Genomic DNA, 25,577 nt, shown 5'->3' on the forward strand with positions numbered 1-25,577 from the left:
CAAGTAGATTAAAAAAAATAAGAGCAAGGACTAATATAAAAAATAGATGTGTATCAGTTAGGGGGTTAACTTTATGGAATAGTTGCAGTAAGGAAATGAAAATGTGTAGTTCAGTAAGTAAATAAAAAACATTTTTTAAGAGTAAAGTAGTAAATTCTTATAAACTTGTACAGTGATTATATATGGATTGGGTGATATTTAATTATTTATTTATTATTTATTTTTTATGTTATTTTGTACTATGCTTTGGTATACAGAATGTGAGATAGGCTTAATGTAAAAATGGTTGAAAAATAGGCTTCAACCTATACCTTTTCGGTTAAATGTATTTTGCTGACATGTTTACTTACAGCAAACTGAGGTTGTGTTGTTGTTTTGTTTGTTTGTTTGTATATATATTCTTTTTGATTGTGGAGCACATAACCGAAATAAAACTTTTCAAACGTCAAACGTCACCCTGGTGGCCACTGCCCTGCACTGTACGCAGAGAAAGCTCCGCCTGAATAGGGGACACTAGCTTTGACGTAATTGAGATGATTGGCGAGAAGAATCGTCTTTTATGGTCGATTGAGGCAAATATTAAGATTGTTCGGGATTAGCCGGTTTTCCACCAATAGTGACCAAAATAGTATTATGGGCGTTGGTTCCTGCAGTATGTTTTCTCTGACATTGTTCTGGTTAACGGATGTATGTTTCAGCTGAGGTGGGTGAACTGAACTGAAATATTGTAGCTAGCCGTTCTAGCTAATTAGCTAGCTGGCTTAGTCAAACCCGTGAAGTAGGAGACGTTTCAAAACGAGACCCTAATAACCCTAATAACCCTAATAACTGCGAACTGCTAGTGCGTTAACGCGGAGTTCTCGTGCCAAACGCTTTTCTTTAGCCGGTGTCGTGAGGTAGCGGTGAGGTAAACTCGGACGTTAGCCAGTTAGCTAACCGACACCCCGCAGTGAGTCAGGAGAGCAGCTCACACCTCCGGCTCCATCTCCGCTTTCTTCAGGTGAACTGGACATGAACTCGACCCGCTAACGCCGAGAGGGCTGAGAGGGTAGGTGGGTAACATGTCTGGCTTGTGGTAGTCGCAGCTGGATCCAGCGAGACTGTGTTAATTGAGTTTCTCTAAATGACAGCAGGGTTAGCAGGACTAGAGACAGAACATGAACATCTTGATAAGACTGATGAGTCTAGAATAAACACTCGCACAGGAACCTAGTCGGATGATAGTTGTCCAAGTTACCCTGGTATTTTGCTGTTTAATTCAGTGCATGTGACAGGCGACTTTCTGTGTTATTACTTGGTGTTAGCATTGTTAGCTAGCTAGGTGCAAAATAAAGAGATATGAGTTACTGAGGTCAACATTGTTCTCTCTTTTTAGGAGATTCTTCTGTGAGTGTCTAGGTAGGCACATCAGATACGATGGATTTGATGGACCCACAGCAAAACGATTCAAGATGCATTACATCTTTCTATAACTTCCAGGGGTGGATCTGAACTTAAATCAAGCTATGATAGCTGGATAATGTGATCTCAGTAGTGAATTATCTACAGTAGTGAGTTATCTCAGTAGTGAGTTATCTAGAGTAGTGGGTTATCTCCAGTCCTGACATGGCCAGCCAGCCACCTGCTCATCTCACTCTCGCTTGGGAACATTATATGGATTGTCGTGCGCAGGGTGCAGATATTCAGGTAAGCACTAACAAGTACATATTTGCTGTTTATTTTTAAGGTTGAGTTTTTTTGACATAGGTACATGAGCAACACTATTTCAGTTCTATTGTTAGTTCTATTCCGCATCACTTTGCACACATTTAGAGTAACGAATCAAGACAAGCACCTTGATATCTAAATTTGGTGACTCCACTGAAGGTTAACATTTGTCAAGTTTATGCAAGGATTATATCTAGAGGTTTGTTTACTTACATTCATTACATACACATACAGTTACTGAAACCACAGTCATCAGTATTTATTTAAAATGTTTTTTATAGACATCTTGACCAAAGCACTTTGTGCATTTAATAAACATTTAAATAGACAAGAACAAACCTAGACAGTGTGTGCCTTTAAAACATGAACCAACAGACCGTCCATTTGGTAGCAAGCCTATATTCAAATGATTTCTCTTTTTTTATTATACAAAAGAAGCAAGATGATTTTCAGTTTGATTTGCATTATGCTTCTCAGTGCACTAGGCTAACACCACAAAGTCTCAGTAAAGACATTAATGTATAGACATGCATGGTTCTTACACATCTTGTATGGAATGAGATGGATTTCTTATAAATTAGAGGTTATAGAGAGAGCAATAAAAGTGCACTGTGATGCTGTTCCATCTAACACAGACTCTCCTTGCTTAGTCTTGACCTTGGCCAGGGCAAACTGACTAGTTCCTACTGATATGAGAGCTGAACTGATACTACTGCAGCAGATGTGCAGGTCCTACACATTTACATGGTTTATAGACTAGTAATAACACCTTAAAGTCAACTAGTAACATCCTGCTAGATAGAGTAGGTGTTTAAGAATGGAATTCTCTTTTCTCAATTGAAACTGTTTATCTTTTTCTGAGTCCAATTAGGAGTTACATTACATTACCATTACAGTAAAAAAATCATGCTGCAAAATAAAATCATGAATGCATTTCTATAGGTCTGGTGTATTCAGGAAATCTCTTGATGTTCTAAAAGCTGAAACAAGTGTTACTTTAATAACTAGTCTGCCAGGATTATGAGCTAGCTCTTTACATTTGAGGGCGTTTGAGCCCCAATAAGCCCAAATAAGCAACTCTCATTACTGTTCCCCAAAAGAGTAATCTCTGTTTTATATTTATTCAACCGTGAAAACATTTGGCCTATCCAGTTAGTACTACTCAAAACACTTACAATCAGAGGTAGGTAGAGTATTCAACAATTTTACTCAAGTAAAAGTACAGTTACTTGAACCAAATGTTACTCAAGTAAAAGTATGTATCCCAAAAATTTACTTTTACTTTGATTAAAAGCTACTCAAGTAGTGAGTAAGTACAATTGCTCATTAATGCAAATGTTGCATCAGCCAATCACATGGCAGCAACTCAATGCATTTAGGCATGATCAAGACTATCTGCTGCAGTTCAAACCAAACATCAGAATGGGGAAGAAATGTTACTTAAGTGACTTTGAATGTGACATGGTTGTTGGTGCCAGACGAGCTGGTCTGAGAATTTCAGAAACTGCTGATCTTCTTGGATTTTCACGCACAACCATTTCTAGGGTTTGCAGAGAATGGTCTGGAAAAGAGAAAATATCCAGTGAGTGGCAGTTCTTTGGGCACAAATGTCTTGTTGATGCCAGAGGTCAGAGGAGATTGACCAGACTGGTTCGAGCAGAACGGCAACAGTAACTCAAATAACCATTCATTCCAACCGAGGCATGCAGCAGAGCATCTCTGAACATACAACACGTCAAACCTTGAGGTGGATGGGCTACAGCAGCAGAAGACCACACCGGGTGCCACTCCTGTTGGCTAAGAATAGGAAACAGAGGCTACAATTCATACAGGCTCACCAAAATTGGACAATAGAAGATTGAAAAAACGTTGCCTGGTTTGAAGAGTCTCGATTTCTGCAGCGACATTCGGATGGTAGGATCAGAATTTGGCATCAACAACATGAAAGCATGGATCCATCCTGCCTTGTGGATCAGGCTGGTGGTGGTGGTGCAATGGTGTGGGGGATATTTTTCTGGCACACTTTGAGCCCATTAGTACCAATTGAGCATTGAGCCAATGCCACAGCCTACCTGTGAGTATTGTTGCTGACCTCTCCATCCCATGTCCATGTCCACCAGTGTACCCATATTCTGATGGCTACTTCCAGTAGGATAACACGCCATGTCATAAGGTCCAAATAATCTCAGACTGGTTTCTTGAACACGACAATGAGTTCACTGTATTCAAATGGCCTCCACAGTCACCAGATCCCAATCCAATCCAAACCTTTCAGATGTGGTGGAACAGGAGATTCGCATCATGGATGTGCAGCCGACAAATCTGCAGCAACTGCGTGATACTATCATGTCAATATGGACCAGACTCTCTGAAGAATGTTTCCAGTACTTTGTTGAATCTTGGCCACTAAGGATTAAGGCAACAAGACAGTTCTGAAGGCAAAAGGGGGTCCAACTCGGTACTAGCAAGGTGAACCTAATAAAGTGGCCAGTGAGTGTATATGATGGAGAGTCTTGAATGTGTATGTTGAGCTGCTTAAAGAAACCTTTTTTGTATTGTGTTATGGACCCTTAGATATTGATTGAATTATTACTATAATAAAGGTGCATATAATGACATGGTATTGGGGGTTGATTTTAGACTTGTGTTTTGTAGGCTTAATTGTGATTAACAGATTACTGAACTATTGCACATTGTGACTGTGGCATTTGCAGGAGTGCTTACTTATCTTTGAACATTCATATAAATTTTCCAGGGAATAGCTCAAGTTGTCCAGTCAATTCAGTACATGCTACACAAAATTCCTCTGATTCAATAGAGCACAGTAGAGTATTTAATGAACATTATAGGCAATATAATTATGATTCAATGGCATACAAGGAAATCAGGACAATCATTGTTGTCCTGTGTGAACTGTAGTGGCCATAGCTGTGATTCTGATTAATATGCATTTGACTGCAGTTTCTGAGTATTCTTAGCTACATTTTCATCCAACACCTATGGCAAGACGAAGACTTTAGCATCTCTAGAAGAACATTTTAGCAGTTAAAATCCTCCATCTATCAGACCCTCCAGAATTTCGCGATGCTGCGATTTGCAACTTCAACGCAAATTCAAGCAAACTCCGCGAATTCAGGGCGGTGTAGCAACTTCAGCCAATCACCGCAACTTTCCCGCAAATTTGACCAATCACTGATGTCGTCTTGATGTCGACAAACTCCCGCTTTACTTCCGTGTATACGTTCAAGAGGAGCAGACTGAAAGCAGCGTGAGCGAGGCGAACGTTTTACACTTGCCGACGAAAATAATGGCAAAAGATCGGGAAAAGCAGTATCCCGGTACACTACATGAAAGCGGGGGTAAACTTTTTTTTTTTGTTTTCACTGTTTTTTTGTTTGTCAACGATGGGTTCATACATGTATTTCCAACATGTTTAACATTTCTAGTATCAGCCCATCCACTCCAAGTGATTTTTCATAGTCTTTTAAGACACGGAAAGTCCATTTCTGCCACCGAGCTGTTGCACTTCGAGGGATCATTTCAAGAAAGTGAGAGGGATCATTGTGCATTCTCTATCCCAAGACCTGTGTTTCAGGGGGCGGGGCATACAAAAACTTGAGAGGGATCATTCTTGCCCAAACTATTTCATACCACATAGAGTAAGAGAAATAAAATCATTGCTTGAAGTGTTAAAACCAGGGGTAAAACACAGGATAAGAAGCATAATACCCACAGGGAGATCCAAATAAATAAATAAATAAATGGACAATAAATACATGGGTAAATAAATAGGTAAATAGATAATTAAAATGGATTACTAAATGGAGGAAACCATACAACATTTACTTCCTATTGCAATGTAATCACAAAAAAAAGCAAAAACACGGCAACTTGCATCGCAATTTTTTTGAAAAACACCCGCAACATTTTAGCCCGCAACAATCACAAAAAAGGCCCGTGAAATCCTGATGGGACTGATTTATAACTTGCCACTACCAGTTAACTTAAAAACCTTATGCTGTGTTTAGTGCTGAGTTAACTATATCATCTAGACTAACTTGTATATTAAATTATTATTATATTTATGAAACATTGAATAGAGTTGCAAATTTCAGGGGATTTATTCAATATGCCAACATTTATGAACAATTAATCAGCTATTCATTAATCAACCCCACAGCACACACTCAACAAGTGAACAAGTGGGCCACATTTTTCAGCACGAAGTCTAACACACTTTCCATGCATAGAACTGTTGATTTCACTTGCCATTCTTCCTTGATGTAACACTAATGTGTAACACTAATGTAACTCTCTTTAGTCATTACAGTCCAGTAGTCACCTGTGATGGCTGGCACCTGTAAGGGTCGTACGCTTTATTTATGTCTCGTTTCCATGTAAAGTTCTACTGAATGTCAAAGTCAAATTTATTTATATAGCGCTTTTCACAACACACGTCACAAAGCAGCTTTACAATCGTATGGGTCCAGATCCCTAATGAGCAAGCCAAAGGTAACAGTGGCAAGGAAAAACTCCCTATAGGGTGGAGATTAGGAAGAAACCTCGGGACGACCAAGACTCAAAAGGGAACCCATCCTCCATTGGGTAGCCCGTTAACACAAGTCCGTGGTCGCAGGGTGGTTTCAAAGTTCCACAGCAACAGTCAAGGCTCCTGGTATGAATATACTGGCTCGACAAAATTCCTTAGTCTGTAGAAACCTTCTGAAAGACATTTTGTTTAGAATTATATTATTCATGTTTTGTCACTGTGGTTCCAAGGCCTTTTTAAATGTTTTTGCATGAATTGGTCCCACACCATACTCATTGCCCACTTTACTCATTCATCATTGTGCTTTCAGAAACCATGCAAGATATCACAGAAGGCCCATAGACACTAAAATGACAAAGCCTAGTCACTGTTACAAAAATTATGTAGACTTGAAATGTACCTACCAGTGATTAATCAATCATTTAATTAACAACCCTAGCACTGAATGAATATTGAATAAAGCATGAACAGTGTGGATATGTAAGTGATTAATTTTACATGTAAGTTTAGTCAGTTTTGGCCTACAACCACATATAGACTGCACACCACTTGTTCCGTCCTGCTTCTGTACTTGGAAGGAAAGTGAAAAACTTGATTCTCTACCACATCCTTCTGCTCTGCCCAGAGTCAACACACTATCTTCTCTGGTTATACTTACTAAGGCCTTCTAACACTGAGTTTGTGATAATTTTCAGATTGCTAATGCACTTCATATATGGATTTATAGTGTGCCAAAAACTAAACATAACTGGTGTTACATGTATTTTAATTATTAGTTTGTCAACCTACAAATTCCATACATAAAAGACATGAAAGATAAATACAGAAAATGCAAGAGCAAGGAGACACTGATACACCTTCAAGGTTTAGGGATTATGACCAGGCTTTAGGGGACCACCACAAATCAAGTGTCAGAGAACAGTGTTGTCCATGCAGTGGTGTTGGAGTGGAGAGTTTCAGACAAATAGGACACACAACAGAAGCAGAAATGCAAGTTTCATGGTTCACAAGAAAATACCTTGTCTCTACCTTCCCTCGGTAAACTTTGCTGTGCTTCCAATCTGTTGAGGTGACTTCATCATGTGCCCTCACACACGCTTAATAGTCAAAGAGAAAGGTATCCATGAGCAGAAACTACCACATATCTGTTCAGTCTGTCAGTTGAGAAGGATGTCTGTGCAATGACAACCTTGGGTATATAAGCAGATTCTGAGAAATTTATAAATTAATTGTCATTGAGCTGTGTTAAAAATAATTTAATTGTGTTCTGGTAGCTTCATAAAAAATAAATGCTCAGTTTGAGGTTCAATTTTCTTTGATTACTGGGCATTTACTTTTGAAAGGTTTGCATATTGATTTCCTGTGAAATTTCTTGCTTAAACATGAATAAACCACCATGAGCACAAAGTGGATAAGCAGGATAACATTTATACACCAGAGAACCAGCATGCATTTTTTGATTGCTGTGTTTTGTTTGTTTCTTATGAAAAAAATATAGCACACACATTACCTTTTTAGTCACGTCACATAGAAAAAACATGTTCAACAGGATGTATCGTCAGCAGAAGAACATTCTATTCAATCTCCATATCATTTGATGAGTCTGGGAGACCAAGGTGATGATTAAAGTTGTAGTTTCCACTGGTAGTGTGAATGAGGCTTACGCACCTGCCGGAAACTGGTGCACTAAAGAGAGTAAGCAGAAAAATGTCACATCATAGAAGGGCAATGCATACAAAGCTGTGATGCAAGGTTGGTTGGCCTGGGTTCTTCCATAGACACTAGTTGGGTTTACATTTGCCTGTATATTGTGAACCTACTGCACAGTAGCAGTACATTGTTAGTAATTTGAAGCTCTTTTTGAGCTCCAGTGTTGTGCTGTTTCTGACTGCTGTTCATTTTAACTAGTTTAAATGGGAAAAGTTATGCTTTAGTTAAAAAGAAAACTGGTTAGTAAGGTTTTTAAATAAGTTTTAAATAGGTTAATAGAGGGCGAGTGTGTAAAATGGAGACAAATTAAGTATTATATCGCGATCCATTCTTAGTGTTGACTTGTAACTCCCGTGGTAGCCCAACTCAAAAGTAGCCCAAAAAACCGCACCCAGCGACCCCAGAATTTTTTCCTGCGACTGGATTTTCAAACAAGCCCAATTTGGTGTGAAAACACGAACCTGGCAACTATGGTAGTATAAAGTATAAACTGTGGTAGTATAAAGAAACACCCCTCAAAAACAGGGGAAGGAACATTCACCTGACAAATTTTAATGTTACATTGTGTTTCAGGTTTGAAAAGTGCTCGAATTTAGCAGTAATCTACTACATAACAAACAGTTTAACTAAAACGCATAATTGAATAAAATTATTTTTTATACATTTTTGCTGATGACGATAATTGGCCATTGGGTTTTCGTGCAAATTTGTTTACATGAGAATAAACCGCAACTATGTTAGATTTCAGAAAGGCACACAATGCTGCTCTCTCACACCCCCTCCCCCCTTAAGTGAAGACAAATTTGTGATCAGAGAGCGACATCTACCGGTTAGGAAATGAGTGCAGTACACGGAGAGCGCATGCGTCAATAGCGGTGCGTCCACACACACAGGTGGAGATGTGTTAGCTTGCGAGAACGTATTTGAGGCTAATAGGACTTGAAATGGTTCGAAATAATTTGCTTTTTATCACATTATTTAATGGTTGTTTATTATATTGAACGTAGCGCGCGTTTCCGCCCACCTCACGCGAACCTCCGCGAACGGTTCGAAACGATATGTGGTAGTATAAATTAACACCCCTCAAAAACAGGGGAAGGAACATTTACCTGACGAAGTTTAATGTTGCTTTGTGTTTCAGGTTTGAAAAGTGCTGGAATTTGTTCGTTTCGCAACAAATATATCTGGCTGAACAGTTCTCTTGGATTACGATAACAAATACGAGCCTCTTGTAATTCCAGGACGAAACATGAGAGAACGTGAAGACGTTAAGATTGGGCGTTTTGAAACCCAAGCGTTCGTTTTGAAAGCGAATTATTTTGAGTATATGTATAAATATTTAACTTAGTTAAATTTAACGTGCTGGGAAATATTGAAATGGACCTTTAAAGTGACGTACAAGTGCTTGAATTCCACCGTTTAAAGGTGTATGAACCCTGCAAACATGACTTTGTTCATTGCGCTGAGGCGGGCGCGCGCGAAGTTACAAAATTCGAGAGGTGCACGAGCTCGCGAATTGACAGCGCGCGAGGCCCTCACGCCGCGTCAAGTATAAACCAGGCTTAACTCGCTATATAACCAGAGATGCTGCCGTTAAATACGGTCGAAAAGAAAACATTTATAAACATGCTGCAAAGATTTCACAAGCAGTATGAACTGCCAAAGAAAACCTATATCTCCCAAACTGCCATTCCAACCTTATATAATGAAGTGAAAGATGGCATTTTGAAGGAGATTAGACAACTCATTTTACTCTGCCACTACAGATATGTGGTCAAGCTCAAATTTGACCCCATACATGAGCTATACAATACATTACATTACTGCAAACTGGTGTAATTGTATTATTATGCTACTATATTATTATTGTGGCACATTGTCTTAAAGCTCCTTTGGGGAGCCCAGAAGCAAGAAAAAATTATATAATGGCACTTTTAAATGACAATATTATCGTTTATCGCAATAATTTCTGGGACAATATATCGTTCTGAAAATTTTGTCAGTGACAGGCCTAGTTGAAATTAATTGAAATAAATCAAGCTCTCATCCTTGCTTTTTGCGCATGTTGTGAAATGTGTTGCAAAAAACATGCCGGCACTCCCTTTGCCGTCTCTGCAGCAGCAAGTCTAGTCATTCTAATTTAATGTAACTGTTCATTCAGCGTCATCCTTTGGGGCCCAGCCTGCTGGATTATTAATGTCTTGCTCATGATTACACTGATGCTTCCCAAGATGCAAACAAAACTGCTGCAAAAAGAGAACAATTCCTGTGAAACTACCAAACTCCGTGTCACCTAGGGCTCTTTCCTCTTTCTTCCCTTAGTGTAAGCATGAAGAGTCATGTGACGGTGAGTGTTCTCATTACTAAGGCACTGCCTGGAAACTCTTGCTTGATTTCTTGTTGTTACCTGAGTCCAGAAGTGAAACAGGTCAGTGTCACAAGTGGCTGGGCTTGGGGTGCTTGTTTCTACTGAAATTTGTGAAATCATCCTTATTGCCCATTAAATTTGTCATCCCTTTGTTTACGTTCCCATCCTCTGTGCTCTTGTTAATGAAAGCATTCAGACTGACAGAGGTTTTCTTAAAATGTACTGCAGAGCACGTGTTCTGTTGAAATCATAAGAGGAAGGAAATTGAGTCACTTTGTAGACATCAGTACAGCATTATTTCTACCAAATTACAAATTAACCTTATGTATCAGTTATTTATCAAAATAGATAAAAACAGTAATTATACATACATACACACACACACACATATATATATATATATATATATATATATATATATATATATATATATATATATATATATATATATATATAATATATACACACTCACACACACACACACACACGAGGACCATTCCAATTTTAATGAGCCTGTGTGAATTGTAGCCTCGGTTTCCTGTTCTTAGCTGACAGGAGTGTCACCCGGTGTGGTCTTCTGCTGCTGTAGCCCATTCGATGTGTTGTACGTTCAGAGATGCTCTTCTCCATGCCTCGGTTGTAACGACTGGTTATTTGAGTCACTGTTACCGTTCTATCAGCTTGAACCAGTCTGGCCATTCTACTCTGACCTCGCATCAACAAGGCATTTGCGCCCACAGAACTGCTGCTCACTGGATATTTTTCTCTTTTTTGGACCATTCTCTGTAAACCCTAGAGATGGTTGTGCATGAAAATCCCAGTAGATCATCAGTTTCTGATACTCAGACCAGCTCGTCTGGCACCAACAACCATGCCACCTTCAAAGTCTTAAATCACCTTTCTTCCCCATTCTGATGCTCAGTTTGAATTGCAGCAGATCATCTTGGCCATGTGATTGACTGATTTGACATTTGCGTTAATGAGCAGTTGGACAGGAGTACCTAAAAGAGTGGCGAGTGGGTGAGCGGGTGGGTGAGTGAGTGGGTGAGCGGGTGGGTGAGTGGGTGAGTGGGTGGGTGGGTGAGTGAGCGGGTGAGTGGGTGGGTGGGTGTGTATATACTAGGGATGGGGAGATTCACTGATTCACATCGGTGAATTGGCACACGTCTCCGGTTCGACTGCACCGGTAGATTCAACGTGCATAGGGTTTAATTTGCGGGCGAATTTACGGTGCATCGACTCTAGCCTTTTTGCATCGGCAAATACCATGGTTAAATCGGGTGTTTTGTTTTCCGGTATCTATTCCTTATTCTAACGTATTTACAGAGGCAGCATACTTTTTATTTTTATTGATTTCTTTTTTTTTCGAGACAACATAAATGCACCATCATATCCTCAGGTACTGACGCAAACACGCAGATGTACACAACAAAGATGGAGGGAAACAAGAGCATTAGCAATGACAGAGATATTTAATGCACCAAAAAAGACATACAAATCAAACGTGTGGCAATATTTCGAGTTTTTTAAGCGAGGTGGTCAACTTGACAAGACGCACGCAATCTGCAAACAATGCCGTGGGGCTATCAAATACGTTAGTAGCACAACGAACCTGGCGACACACATGAAAAGACGGCACGGTGTGGACATTTCTGCGGCTGCTACCCCCTCGTAAGTCTAGACAGTAGTGTTGCAGATCATAATTTTCACTGTTAATACAGTACTTTTAAAAACTGTTCATCTTATGTTTTAAACGTTTTGTATAAATATAGATGGAGAAAATAACTGAATAATTCACTTGAATATATTAATGCTCTGTCTGAATATACTGAATTATGCATTTTTTTACATTATGTATTGGTTTTGCTCCATTGAAAACAACCAGGGGTGAGTTTCCCGAAACATTCTTAGCGCTAAGTACTTCTTAACCTCCTACGTTACGAGGTTATGAAGCACTACGAACGTTTCTGGAAACCCACCCCAGATGCATAAATCCCTTAAATTGTTAGAGAGTAAAGTAGAATTGTGCTATTGAGTTAAGAAAACTGATGGGTTAGGCCAATACATCCTCAAACCTCAACTAACTGTATCGAATTATCGTTTATCAAACCGAATCCTCATATAATAAGTCATATCATTATCAAATCATTTTGAATCGCATCATATCGTGAACAGGAGTGATTTGTATCGCATCGTATCGACAAGGGGTTTCAGAGTATCGCAGTTATATCATTTCGGTGACAGTGTATCGAGATGTGTATCGAATCTACCTTAGTGGTGAAGATATACATCCTTATTATATACATATCATAAAACAAAAACTGAAATTGTTCCATGAATTGTTAATCATTTGAATTGTAAATTATCTTTAGGATTTATAGATTATCTTAAGCTTCTGTCTATATGAATATTAATAACAAATAATTGCTTTTGATAGCTAGTTGTTTGTCTATGTCCAATGGTCATACGACCATTTTATTTTTGTTTAAACTAGTGTGCGTCACAGTCACATCAGAACAGTAGACAAATCACATGTAATAATAATTTAAAAGCCAGCAGATTGCCTGTAGATTTACAACATAACAGCAACTTAAATTTTTATCTAGATTTAGTCAGGACATCAGGCCCCTCCATGTAACCCCAGAGATCCTGGAAAGACGCTCCCTCCAAAGCAAAACTATGCATTCCATTCAGGAAAATAATACACATGGCCAACACTGACAAATGTTAAAGCGCTAGGCCTATCTCTCTTAACTATACATGCATTTTCACAAGATTGTTTTTTAATACTAACATTGCCCTAATTCAAAGCAACTGAATTGTGATATTTATGAAAGCTTTTGGGTGAAGTGGATTCCAGTACTTGCTAAGTACATTAGCTTTATAGTTTCAGTTCAAAATTAATAATGGAATCATCAGATGTGTAAGCTGATATTTTATATTTGAGAGAAAGTGTAAACTAAATTCCCCCACCCCTCCACCTTCAAATCACATTTAAAGCTCTTAATGAAACTTGCAATTATCTCATCATTTGTCTTTGTCATATAGTTACTATCTGCTACACATTATAGATTATGTAGCAGCCACTGTGTCTGTGGTTACCATACTGTACAGTCTTTCTTGCACTACATGAGCTTGCAAAGTCCAGGCAAATTTGCACCAATTTACTTTGAACTTCTTTTTGTTTGTCTGTGAGTTTGAATGAACGTGAAGGACAGGGTCTATATTTTGGCTCTCTTACAAATATTTATACTTAAGAAAATATTCCTGGACTGGCAGGACTGGACTTGTAAGAGTTGTGTGAATTAGTCCATGCATGGGTGTGGAGTCTTGGCTGAAAGCCAGTGTAGCCAGTGTGAGTACCTGTGGCTGTATTATAATTTGTCCCCCTCTCTCTTACATGTGCCACTTATTACTACAGCACAGGTGGCTGGGCTTCTGGAAGTTGAATGTCATGTGCAAACACAGTGGTGCTGTAGTGTCTTGTTTGTAACTGAGATTATCATATCTAGCAAGTTCTGTACTTGATATTAACAAATTCCTTTTTGCTTACATTTGTTTTGTGTTTAATATATAGTATTTATCATTGCAAAGCATGTACTAAATGTAAAAATGTGCCATATTTTGTCAATTGTGATTTTTTTCACTGCAATCGAAATTTGTCCTCCGCTTTTTACCCATCGGTGCAGTTAGAACACACACACACACACACACTAGTGACTACTAGAGGGCTGTGGTGCATACATGCCCAGAGCGTTGGGCAGCCCTAGCCACCCACCCGGGGAGCAGTTGGGGTTAAGTGCCTTGCTCAAGGGCATCGCAGTCATGGCCTCAGGCCTGGGAATAGAACCTACGACCCTACGGTCACAAGACCAGTTCCCTAATCTCCAGACAGAGGTGTCAATTCCAGGTTCAGAAAGTTAAAGTCCTCACCAGGATTTTGCTCAGGCTTCCTGGATTGTGTTGATTCCACAAATCTCACCTGGATTGCACTAATTAGAAAATCTAGCAAGCTTGAGCAAAATCCTGGTGAGGACTTTTACTTTCTGAACCTGGAATTGACACCTCTGCCACAAGACCATGACTGCCTCTATATACTATTTGGTAGAGGTGTGCCAAAAAATCGATTCACATATCAAAAATCAATTCTCATTTAATACGATTCAGAATCGATTTTAAATGTCCCAAAATCGATTCTAAGTCATGGTGAAGTCTCGCGTTATGTAATTACAAAATTACACGAAACTTTACGTTACCAGCAGGTTCTGGGACACACGCATGCGCGGAATAGAGATATTCAACCTGTCCCGTCTTCATTAAGGCAAAAATATGGGTTCATTTTGGTTTTTACCGAATGCCGGGGAAGACCGAACTTGACGCAATGTAGCTCGTTTGCAAGGCTTGCAAAATGAAGCTCAAGAATTTTGGTAACACAACAAAAAGCATTTTATTTTACCAAAGCACTTTATTTTTATTAATTAAATGTGAGACACTTTATTTTCTGTATTTGGCATTCTGTCTTGCAAAGCAGACTGTAGTAGACAATGCAGATTTTATAGACTGAAGCAGAAATTTTTATAAATCAAATCGAAATTGAATTGAATCGTGACATAGTAAACGATCCCACCCCTACTATTTGGTAATGCATGCATGTGTAGCCCTCTCTTCTAAGTCTCCCAATGAAAATAAGTTCAAAGCAAAGCTAAAAACCCTTATGAAATACACATTGCATTTATATTTCCCAAATTGAATAAAACATTATTAACTCATAAAACATTTTCGAATATTATAAATTGTAATTCAGAATTGCTTTTCTTTTTCTCTCCTAGGTCAGTCTGCAGTACCTGGAGAGCTTCCTCTGTTTGTTTCACTTTGTACAACACCTCAGTGACCCCACAGTGAAGGATGCACTCAAATTCTGGTATGGCCTATAATAAACTGGTTCCCAATAGCACACCTACATTTACCTTCAGTTCTGATGCATGGTGTTTGTAGAATTTGCACATGCATTAAGGGACACTTTTAGTATTTTTTTTATTACAGTAACAAAGTTTGTGGTGCTCCTTCCTGTATGACTTTCTCCCTCAGATATCCAGAGCTCACTTGTGCTCTCTTCTACTCTGTGCAGTAACTCATTTGCCTTCTACACACATTAAGCTTGCACATACTGAGTCATTTCCTCTAACATGGACACTGTTAAAAAAAAACCCTCAGTGCAACCCCTCTCTTCACATGCTTTTTGCTGACAGTCTTTTGTAACCACAGTGGTGTGAATAAGTTCCATACTTTTCTGATGTATGGTGTTTCTAACGTGGTCATGCATGAAGGGATACTTTTATTTTTTAAAAGGTACAGCTACAAATTTTGTGGTGCCTTCTTCCTGAATCAAATTCTTTCTCAGTGAACCAGAGCGCACTTGTGCTCTCTTCATTTCTTGACGTATTGAAGCCTGATAGTCACATTTCTCACTTATTTATGCTGACATTGTCTTGTTTATATACATTAATAAGCTCATCTGTTTCCTTATTCCCATGTAAAGCTCAGTTTCTTACATAGTATTGCTTAATGTAAAGACTACATGCTAAATATCTAGAGCTAAGTTTTGATTTGGAAATTCAAACTATATATCCTATCAAATGAAGCATTCAGTCTTCTTGACTTATTCTTTCTCCTTCACTATTTTTAAAACCCACAGTGCAACCTTTCTATTCACACACTCTTTGCTAACAGTTTTCTGTAATCACAGTGCTGCTTCAGCAGTTCATGTCACAGGCTATAGTTTTTGCTTTAAAATGATTACAGATCGTCTAGGGCAGAGGTCACTAACAGGCGGACCGCAGTCCGGATCCGGACCCGAACGCAGTCCTGTCCGGACCCAAACTCATTCCTGATTAACTCTGCAAATTTCTATTTCCATGGTCCGCAACAAATGGACCTCGGTCCAGATACGGACCCAAATGCCATCCCATCCGGACCCAGAATAAATTGTTTAAAATATTTTTTAATTTTGACTGGAGAATTCATTTTAAACCGGAGCATTTATTTCAGGGCTATTGAAAAAACACTCCGTCATGAGTGTTACGTTTGCCTGGCATGAGGAAAATTAAACGAAATCTGTTGACATAATTAACATTTTTTGATAGTGTTTATCATGGTTATTTCTGTGACACATTACTGCTGAAAGTTTGGGGCTTTTCCTGTGCAAACTAGTTGGCATTGTCTATTGGAATCATGACGTTTAGGACTCAAGTTTAATTATTAATAGCAGGTGAAATTTTTAGCTCTGTAATTGATTGCAGAATCATGGTTTCCCCCTTCTTGTAATGTGGTTGCCATGGCACCCACACCATGTGTCCTTTGTTTTTGTTCCTGTCTCCACCCTACCATGTTTTTATCTTCACTTGTTTCTTGTTACCCCTGATTAGTCTGTTTATTTTTTAACAGTTTAGTTTATCAGTGCATGTTAAAGTTGTTTCTGTTTGTGTTTACTTTCTCATATTGTTTGGCAGTTAGTCTTAGTGTTTACTTTTCAGTTAATTTCATACAAATTTATTTGTTTTTTTAACTGAAGCTTATACGAGTTAAGACATGATATCTGAAAGAGGTATGTAGATTATTTGATGAAAACCATTTAGTAATTAAAGGTAGACTCCACACAGGAAGCATTTAATCTCAAGCTAACAGGGGAGATGATGGAGGTGGTGATGGGCTCTTCCAGCTTTTCTTCATTTCATGCTGGTTACTCCTTTTTTCAGTCTACTGGTAACAGACTTCCAGTATTATGACTATTAGGGGTGCGGGAAATTTTCGATTGTTAGATGCATCTCGATGTGCACGTGGACGATTCAGAATCGATTCACAAATGACAACAATCGATTGTCTAGACGTTAGCTGCGCACATAACAAAGACGCAAGAAGAGCGGCAAATCCAGCCGACACTAACTTACTGAAGCCTGGTTTTATACTTGCGAGGGTCCGCACGGTGAAAATGATGTAATCGCGGTGACTTCGTCTGTGCGCGCGGGTCTCACGCGCTGTCGATTCGCGAGGTCGTGCACCTCTCGAGTTTTGTAACTTCACGCGCGCCGCGCCTCAGCGCAATGAACAAAGTCATGTTTGAAGGGTTCATACACCTTTACAAGGTGGAATTAAAGCACTTGTACGTCACTTTCAAGGTCCATTTCTATATTTCCCAGCACGTTAAACTTAATTAAGTTAAATATTTATACATGTACTCGAAATGATTTGAAATAATTTGCTTTTTTTAATCACATTATTGTTTTAAGTCAGCTGCTAGCACATAATTCTACTCTTGTGTGGAAGCTGTGGTTTTGATACCACATATTTGTTTGTTGTTTGCACATAATGTTGGTTAAGAGTTGGCATTTGCTGAAATCTGGTAATTTACTGCAAACATGCTGCTACAGGTGTACTTTTTCAGTTTGCATTTCTTTGTTCAGTTCTCTGGAGTGTGGCCTTGTACTTGCCATATTGCTTTCATTTGATTAAATAAAATAAAATGGGAGTTTTAAAATGGAAATAAAATAGAAGTTAATTCTTCATGGATTGCTACTACCAAGATGCATCAATAATCGTTTTATAATCGAATCGCAGACCTCTGAATCGTAATCGAATCGTAGAGTGCTTGGAGATTCTCACCCCTAATGACTATGGATTGTTTTAGTGACTCTAGTTCTTTGATTGCCCCAAATAAACATCCTGCTCTCTCACACTTGTGGTCTGCTTCCACTCGATCAACTGTGTGATTTGTTTTCTAGTGACGTCACTGCTGACTGTACCCACAAGAGCACATTTCCATATTCCCATACTGTTGAGACACATTATTCTGTTAGGACACAAACACAGAATTAGGCTGTTAATGCTTCCTGCAAAAAATTATTTTTCATCTGTCCTGTGATGCTGTGTGAGTAACACTCAGAGGGAAGTTCATATATTGTTATACAATTACAGTATATTTTCAAGAACATGCTTTAGAAAGGCCCACTTTTTACTCTAGGGGTATATGTGGCACACTCACATTTATTTTATATAATTAAAATGTGCTTTTACACAATAAAAAGTTATCAAAATATATTTAACTGTGGGAAAGTCATCTTTAAGGTGTATGTACCTCGTTTTACCTTGGTTCCGCTTCCTTGTTTCTCTTGTGTAGGGGACATCATGTCTCCGCTTCACTTTGTTCGGGAGCAGAGCAGATTCAAATTTTAAAAGGAAACTTACTAATAGTGTGGTGGATCAACTCTGTGATCAACTCTATGATGCTAATCTCCCATTCCACCACATCCCAAAGGTGCTCTACTGGGTTGAGATCTGGTGACTGTGGAGGCCATTTGAATACAGTAAACTCATTGTCGTGTTCAAGAAACCAGTCTGAGATGATTTGCGCTTTATGACATGGTGTGTTATCCTGCTGGAAGTAGCTATCAGAAGATGGGTACACTGTGGTCATAAAGGGATGGACGTGGTCAGCAACGATACTCAGTAGGCTGCAGCATTGACACAATGCTCAATTGGTACTAATGGGCCCCCACACCATTGTATCACCACCACCAGCCTGAACTGTTGATACAAGGCAGGATGGATCCATGCTTTCATGTTGTTGATGCCAAATTCTGACCCTACCATCTGAATGTCGCAGCAGAAATTGAGACTTATCAGACCAATCTTCCCATGATTTGTTGTCCAATTTTGATTAGCCTGTGCGAATTGTACCCTAAGTTTCCTGTTCTTAGCTGACAGCAGTGGCACCCGGTGTGGTCTTCTGCTGTAGCACATCTGCCTCAAGGTTCAACATGTTGTGTGTTCAGAGATGCTCTTCTGCATGCCTCGGTTGGAATGACTAGGTATTTGAGGACCAAAACTGACTTTTGAAAATTACGTCCGTGAGGTTAAATGTACTAAATGTTGGCTTACATTTCAAATATCATGTTTAGCTGAATAAACATGTTATTTAATGTACAGTATGTAGGCTTACAAATTCATGTTTAACTGAATAAACCGTTGAACACGAGTAGCCTACATTTTATTGAGCATGTTTTTTTTTTCTTCAAGTATCAAAGTAGAACAGCTTCCTCAAGCAGTCATTGATGCATTTTGGAAACAGGAGATGAGCCCCTGGTCTAATGCACCCTCTGTATTAAGAAACCCTATCTCAAAAACTGACTTTTAGTCATTACTTGGGTAGCACGCATATGAGCCATTAATTAATTTCAAGATTTCAGTGAGATTAGTCTAGATTAAAAATATTAATCTATGCCCACCCCTAATTATAAATATGTATTGGTGTTTGTTCCCAATTATTAGGCCTGTGTAACTTTAATGTATTCTACAAAGGCACTAACTGAGGAGACTGTCAGCCAATACATGTAGCTACAACTTGACACCAACTGAATCAATTTGTAGCAAACTTTGGTTCAACTAAATCATCATATATTGCTAGTGTGTAACTCACAGAGTTTGAACTGGTTTTTAGTATTGTTGCACTTTGTTTTTAGTGTTACATTTAATAATTACATCATACAAAATTATGGATCCAGTTGTAACAGATATAGCATTACACAAAGAAGTCAAAATATATATACGGCAAATTTATCGCAACGTATTTCCTCGAATTTGACGTCAAGTTTTTGTAGGCTGAAATATCCACACGTTTTGGCAGACACAACTGACAAGCGCATTATGTAACTGTCCTTTTACACATTTGTAATGTAAACATTGGCTGTATGAGGCCAACGATGCTCGGTAGGTTTTTCTGTCTCCATTCTTGCTACTGGTGGAGAACGTTTGCGTATGCGATCACGTGACTGACCGGCTTCATTTCATTGGTCACACATACTCGGGTGGCAAGACGTTAGTCAGTTTTCTCACTGAAAAGACTTATTTACTAAACTAAAGTAACGGTAGCGTGTGGCGCAAATCAGATTGTAACGGAGTAAAAGTCGCGTTTTTCTCACCACATATTTACTCAAGTAAAAGTAGAAGTCGTTCATATTAAAACTACTCTCACAAGTACATTTTTCCCAAAAAGCTACTTGAGTAAATGTAACGCGTTCCTACCCACCTCTGTCAATGACTAAGTGAAAATGTGAATCTTTGTTTATAGACATACAGTTTCTTAGCTCAATGGACAGACAGTGGAAAGTTGTCTCACCACCTTGGTGCTAGGACAGAGAAGCTTTGGTCAGATTTGGCTTTATAGGTGAGCATCAGTGTTTTAAATAAGAAGCTGCAGCAGAGAGCTAGTGGAGGGAATGCAGGAAGAGAGTCACATGATCAAAGAATGCAGTGCCATTTTCTGAAAGGATCATTGATAATTGAAGTCAAATGAATTAGTAATCATGGATATATTTGCCTTTCAGGTTAGGCCCCATCCTGGTAGTGATGAAAACCACTAATGTCTTAAAAAAAAATGTTTGATCTTTTTTCACAGAAGAACAAAGCATTTTTCCATTCTTTCATGTACAGAGTGGAACATATGGGTGCAAGTTTCATATGGGACCAGGCTTCTTTGTGCTCTAACTAAACTGTGTAGCCCTGTACTTACACAAGAACCCTGTTATTTTGTTATCTAATGTAGGCTTGTGTGTTTTTTGTATACAGTTGACTGGTATTAATAATGGTGTGGTAGAATTTTCAATGAAAGTATGACACCTGTGCCACAGAACTATTCAAACTGCACTACAGAATAATTACCCCGCTGCTCCTAAAGTATATTCAGTGCTGCACAGTTACTGCTGTAGCTTAATCTGCGAAATAAATTCAGATTCAATAAATGCTGATACACTTGAGATTGTGGTGATGCACATAACTCCCATAGTAACTTATTGCGTGGCAGCCCTTGCTGCATCACGTGCAATGTGAAAGACATGTTAACAGTTCACTTATTCTTCCTGCAGCTTCTGCTCCCTGAGCCATGACCTACAGTTGTGATCAAATTTATTCAACCCCCACTGAAATAAAGTGTTTTGGCCAGTTTGACATTGATTTTGATCATTTCAGTCATCTTATTTACAATTATATCAAAGAGGCACTTATAAATTAGACAAACATAACATAATATTTATGATGGAATAACCACAAATGTCTTTACTGTGCTCACATCATTATCAGTTTTATTCAACCCCCTAGTGACATTATTTTTTAGTACTTAGTACAACATCCTTTTCCAGTTATGACAGCTTTCAAGCGTGAAGCATAGCTTGACACAAGTGTCTTGCAGCGACCTATGGGTATCTTAGCCCATTCTTCATGGGCAAAAGCCTCCAGTTCAGTCACATTCTTAGGCTTGCGCACTGCAACTGCCTTCTTTAGGTCCCACCAGAGGTTCTCAATTGGATTTAAGTCTGGTGATTGCGATGGCCACTCTAGAATGTTCCAGCCTTTCATGTTCAACCATGCTCTAGTGGACTTGGATGTGTGCTTCGGATCATTGTCTTGTTGGAAGGTCCAACGTCTCCCAAGCCGCAGGTTTGTGACTGACTCCATCACATTTTCCTCCAAGATCTCCTGGTACTGAAGGGAATTCATGGTACCCTGCACACGTTGAAGCTTTCCTGTACCATTAGAAGCAAAACAGCCCCAAAGCATAATTGACCCCCCGCCATGCTTCACAGTAGGCAAGGTGTTCTTTTGTTCATAAGCCTGGTTCTTCCTTCTCCAAACATAGCGCTGGTCCATTGTCCCAAACAGTTCTAATTTAGTTTCATCTGACCACAGTACACTGTCCCAAAACCTTTGTGGCTTGTCCACATGACTTTTGGCATACTGCAGTCGACTTTTCTTGTTCTTTGGAGTCAGCAAGGGGGTGCATCTGGGCGTTCTGGCATGGAGGTCTTCGTTATGCAGTGCGCACCTTATTGTCTGAGCTGAAACTTCAGTGCCCACATCTGACAGGTCTTTTTTCAGTTCCTTAGCAGTCACGCGGGGATTTTTCTCCACATTACGCTTCAGGTAGCGCACAGCAGTCGCGGTCAGGATCTTCTTTCTGCCACGACCAGGTAACGTTTCCACTGTGCCCTTTAACTTGAACTTGCGAATGATACTTCCGATAGTGTCTCTTGGAATATTTAACAACTTCGCAATCTTTTTATATCCATTGCCATTCTTGTGAAGAGCAATAACCTCTTCTCTTGTCTTCTGGGACCATTCTCTTGCCTTCACCATGCTTGGAAACACACCAGTAGATGTCTAGAAGGAGCTGAGTATCACAGTCCTTTAAATCTGCCTAATTGGTGCTTATCATGCTTGATTGCTGCTCGTTGACATCCACAGATGTTTTCAATACCTGATGGAAAACACTGGAATGAACCTCTGTTCTTAGGAGTGGTAGTCGTAAAGGGGTTGAATAATTGTGTCAATGAAGAAATCACAAAAAGGCCATTTAATACTTTATGACAAAAAAAATTGATGCTATCTTAGTTGCATTTAGTTCTTTAACAAGTCCTTGTAAGATTTCATTATGAACACAATTACAAATGTGCACTGAATTCCATAAAACCCTTCGCAGCATTGGGGGTTGAATAAATTTGATCACAACTGTACCTTCATTTTGTCAGTGAGTAGGATTTTAGCAGAAAGGTTTAGCAGAAAGCCTGTCGTTTTAATTACTGTTCGGTTTTCATAAGACCCAGATGTTTAAAATGCCCCACAAGGTCAACAAATCACGTTCGCCACCACCCACCCAACCCCCCCCGCCCCCCCTCCCGTCAACAAATTACGTTCGCCATCCGTTCGTGGGGCGTGGAGTTTCCCCTTCTTCTGAGGTGGGGAATGATAGAAAAAATTTGAGAACCACTGTTATAGAGCTACAACAGAGTTTTTTTCCCCAGAACGGTTGTGTCATGTGAGAAGCTTCTGAAGATGCTATGTTCTATGTTCTATGTTCTTTGTGATGTCTGAGGTGCTGGATGCTGGAACAGCAATGTGTGATGGTCTAAACTCATTTAAGACTCAGGAATGCTTGGTAACTAGAATCACATTTGATCTTTTCCACAAAACTGAGGCATTTTCCATCCATTTGTGCTATATACATAAAAAAAAAATTATTCAAGCTTTGATTAATTTCTAATTCATTTGGTTTTTGTTTGTTTTATTCTATTGGAGGAAAAAAACTGTTAATACCCCCTTAAAAAAAAAAGTTGTGTCCTGATTACGTAAGAGCTGTTAACTATTTGGTTATTGAGGTATGCTTTTTGTTTTTGACTTGCTTTTTTGACAACATAATTTTGCTGTAGTAGCAGACAGTGGGTTCTTGTAACATTTTTGTTTCCATCCTTGTTAGTTACTGCAAAGGCTGTTGCAGGCCACCAGTGACGTGAGTCAGACCTGTGGCCATGTGACATCACATGCTTTCATGTGATGCACTGATCAACTTAAAATCTGGTAACCATCCACTTGAAGCTACAATTTATTGGAATTTGTAGGGCAGAACAAAAAATGCCGTCGTTAGGCATGGACATATTGGACAAAGCTTAGTAGTGAAAATACCCTGTGGTTAGGAATGGAATATGGGTGTGTAGCACACTCACACTTGGAGGATGATATTACATTTTTGTTCCCCAGCTTGAGATCTTTAAATAACATGAAGAAGCGTGTCTTTTCCTGCAGGGTTGGAATGTTATTCATGGACTCCGCACGATTGGCAACTCCTGTGACGCTGTGGCTCAAGTCTGTTGTACCTTGAAGTGTCTTATAGTAATGTCCATTAAAAGTCTTACATAGAAAATGTAGTGCATCTGTCACTAATAATGTGGAATATTTTAAAACTTGGTTTTTGATTTGTGCATCGGCTATGTGAAGTTTTTGAAATATGTGTCAGGTCTACTGTGTGAGCTCGCATAAATTATGCATAAAAACGTAAAAGCATTTATAAAGCATTCAGTGTCATTCAGTTAAAGTGGTTTTTGAAATTCATTCAGACATTAATTTTAACTTTTAAGTAATGTTCATTCAATATTTATAATATTGATATTCTATTCTTCTTGTTGTTTTTTCCCGATGTAAATCATATGTGGAATGTTGATTTCAATTCATAATCATTTGACGACATATTAAAATGTAATTTTTCAGATAAAAATTAAATGTCACTGAAAGTTTGCTGTTCTGTCTATGTCATTGAGGATAGTGTAGAGGTCTGAAGTTCTGGAAGGGGCCTGGTCTGCAGGATGGAATAACAGGTTGATGTGATACATTAAGGCGCTCAGTTAGTGTCAGATGACTGGTGGAGGATATGGTCCTGCATTCTCTTTGAATAAACTCCTGTTCCTCACCACTTTAGTTGTAGATCTTCTATTCCTGAGTGAATTTCTGTGATGTGACTCTAATTAGTTGCCTGCATGATGAAGATTACAAGCTGGGTCAGACCAGTTAGAGGAAACCAGATCATGAAGTACTTTGTCTGGAGTCTGTGAATGCTAGACACACATCTTTTATCTAAACTAAATTGGATAACAGTATTTCATAATTCAGTGATTTTTTTTGTGGTTTCCTATATGATAGCTAAACATGTTTGAAATTTTGCCAAGGTCATATACAAATGAAAACTGAACTAGCACACAAGATGTTTAGCTTATTTTCTCTGTGTTTGTCTGTCCTTCTGATCATCTCTCAATAGCTCAGACATGAGTGGTGCCAGTAACACTCTAGCGAGGGAGTTCCTGACCGATGTGCATCAGCTATGTAGTGCAGTGGCCCAGCAGGTGGAGGCTCAAAGGGAGGAGGAAGAGGTGTGTCACATGGTTGCCCTGGGAGACTACCTGGTCCGAGGTCGTGGCTTCCTGCTGTTAAGCACCTTGGACACCCTTATTGACCAGGTCAGTGAAAGCATGGTATGATGGATCATAGCATAAAAGCTAATTTTGTAGCAATGTAAAACAAACAAACCAACAAACTCTGATTTAGTCTGTTTTGTTTCCTGTATTTAGCAGTTTTATACTTAGTATGTAGTCTACTAGCTAGGACACACATCCTGTAAGTAGATGACTGAGCATGTTTATAAGACAAGAGTATCTGCTAAATTACATAAATGTAAATGTTTGAAAAGATTCAGTTTTTTGTGAAACATTTCTACATGTTCAAAACACTATGAAATAAAAATACAGTTGCTCAAAAATTCATTATCTAATTATTTTAAGTATTATTATTTTAATTGTTGAAAAGCGTATGTAGTTTCTTTATTTACAATTATTTAGAAATAATGCTCTGAACCTGCATTATGTAAACTTT

At 38.9% G+C, this 25,577-nt stretch overlaps 1 protein-coding gene across 12 annotated transcripts in view; it reads left to right on the forward strand.

The window, feature by feature from the left end:
* The first annotated feature begins 502 nt into the window (after positions 1–502).
* The window catches only part of lyst (lysosomal trafficking regulator), a 123,240-nt gene continuing 98,165 nt past the window's right edge, over positions 503–25,577 (forward strand). For 8 of the 12 annotated variants that reach the window (XR_013121389.1, XM_076975171.1, XM_076975172.1 and 5 more), the window contains exons 1-4: positions 503–1,048; positions 1,376–1,686; positions 15,164–15,255; positions 24,967–25,165. Coding sequence is in view for 11 of the 12 variants with exons in the window: in XM_076975171.1 (XP_076831286.1) it covers positions 1,606–1,686; positions 15,164–15,255; positions 24,967–25,165 (372 nt within the window). In the remaining variant the exon portion in view is untranslated. Of the gene's footprint in view, positions 1,053–1,375; positions 1,687–15,163; positions 15,256–24,966; positions 25,166–25,577 lie in introns of all 12 variants that reach the window. The other 4 variants (XM_076975168.1, XM_076975166.1, XM_076975167.1 and 1 more) reach the window with 4 other exon arrangements.

Source organism: Brachyhypopomus gauderio, chromosome 15, assembly GCF_052324685.1.
Source record: "Brachyhypopomus gauderio isolate BG-103 chromosome 15, BGAUD_0.2, whole genome shotgun sequence".
NCBI classification, from domain to species: domain Eukaryota; kingdom Metazoa; phylum Chordata; class Actinopteri; order Gymnotiformes; family Hypopomidae; genus Brachyhypopomus; species Brachyhypopomus gauderio.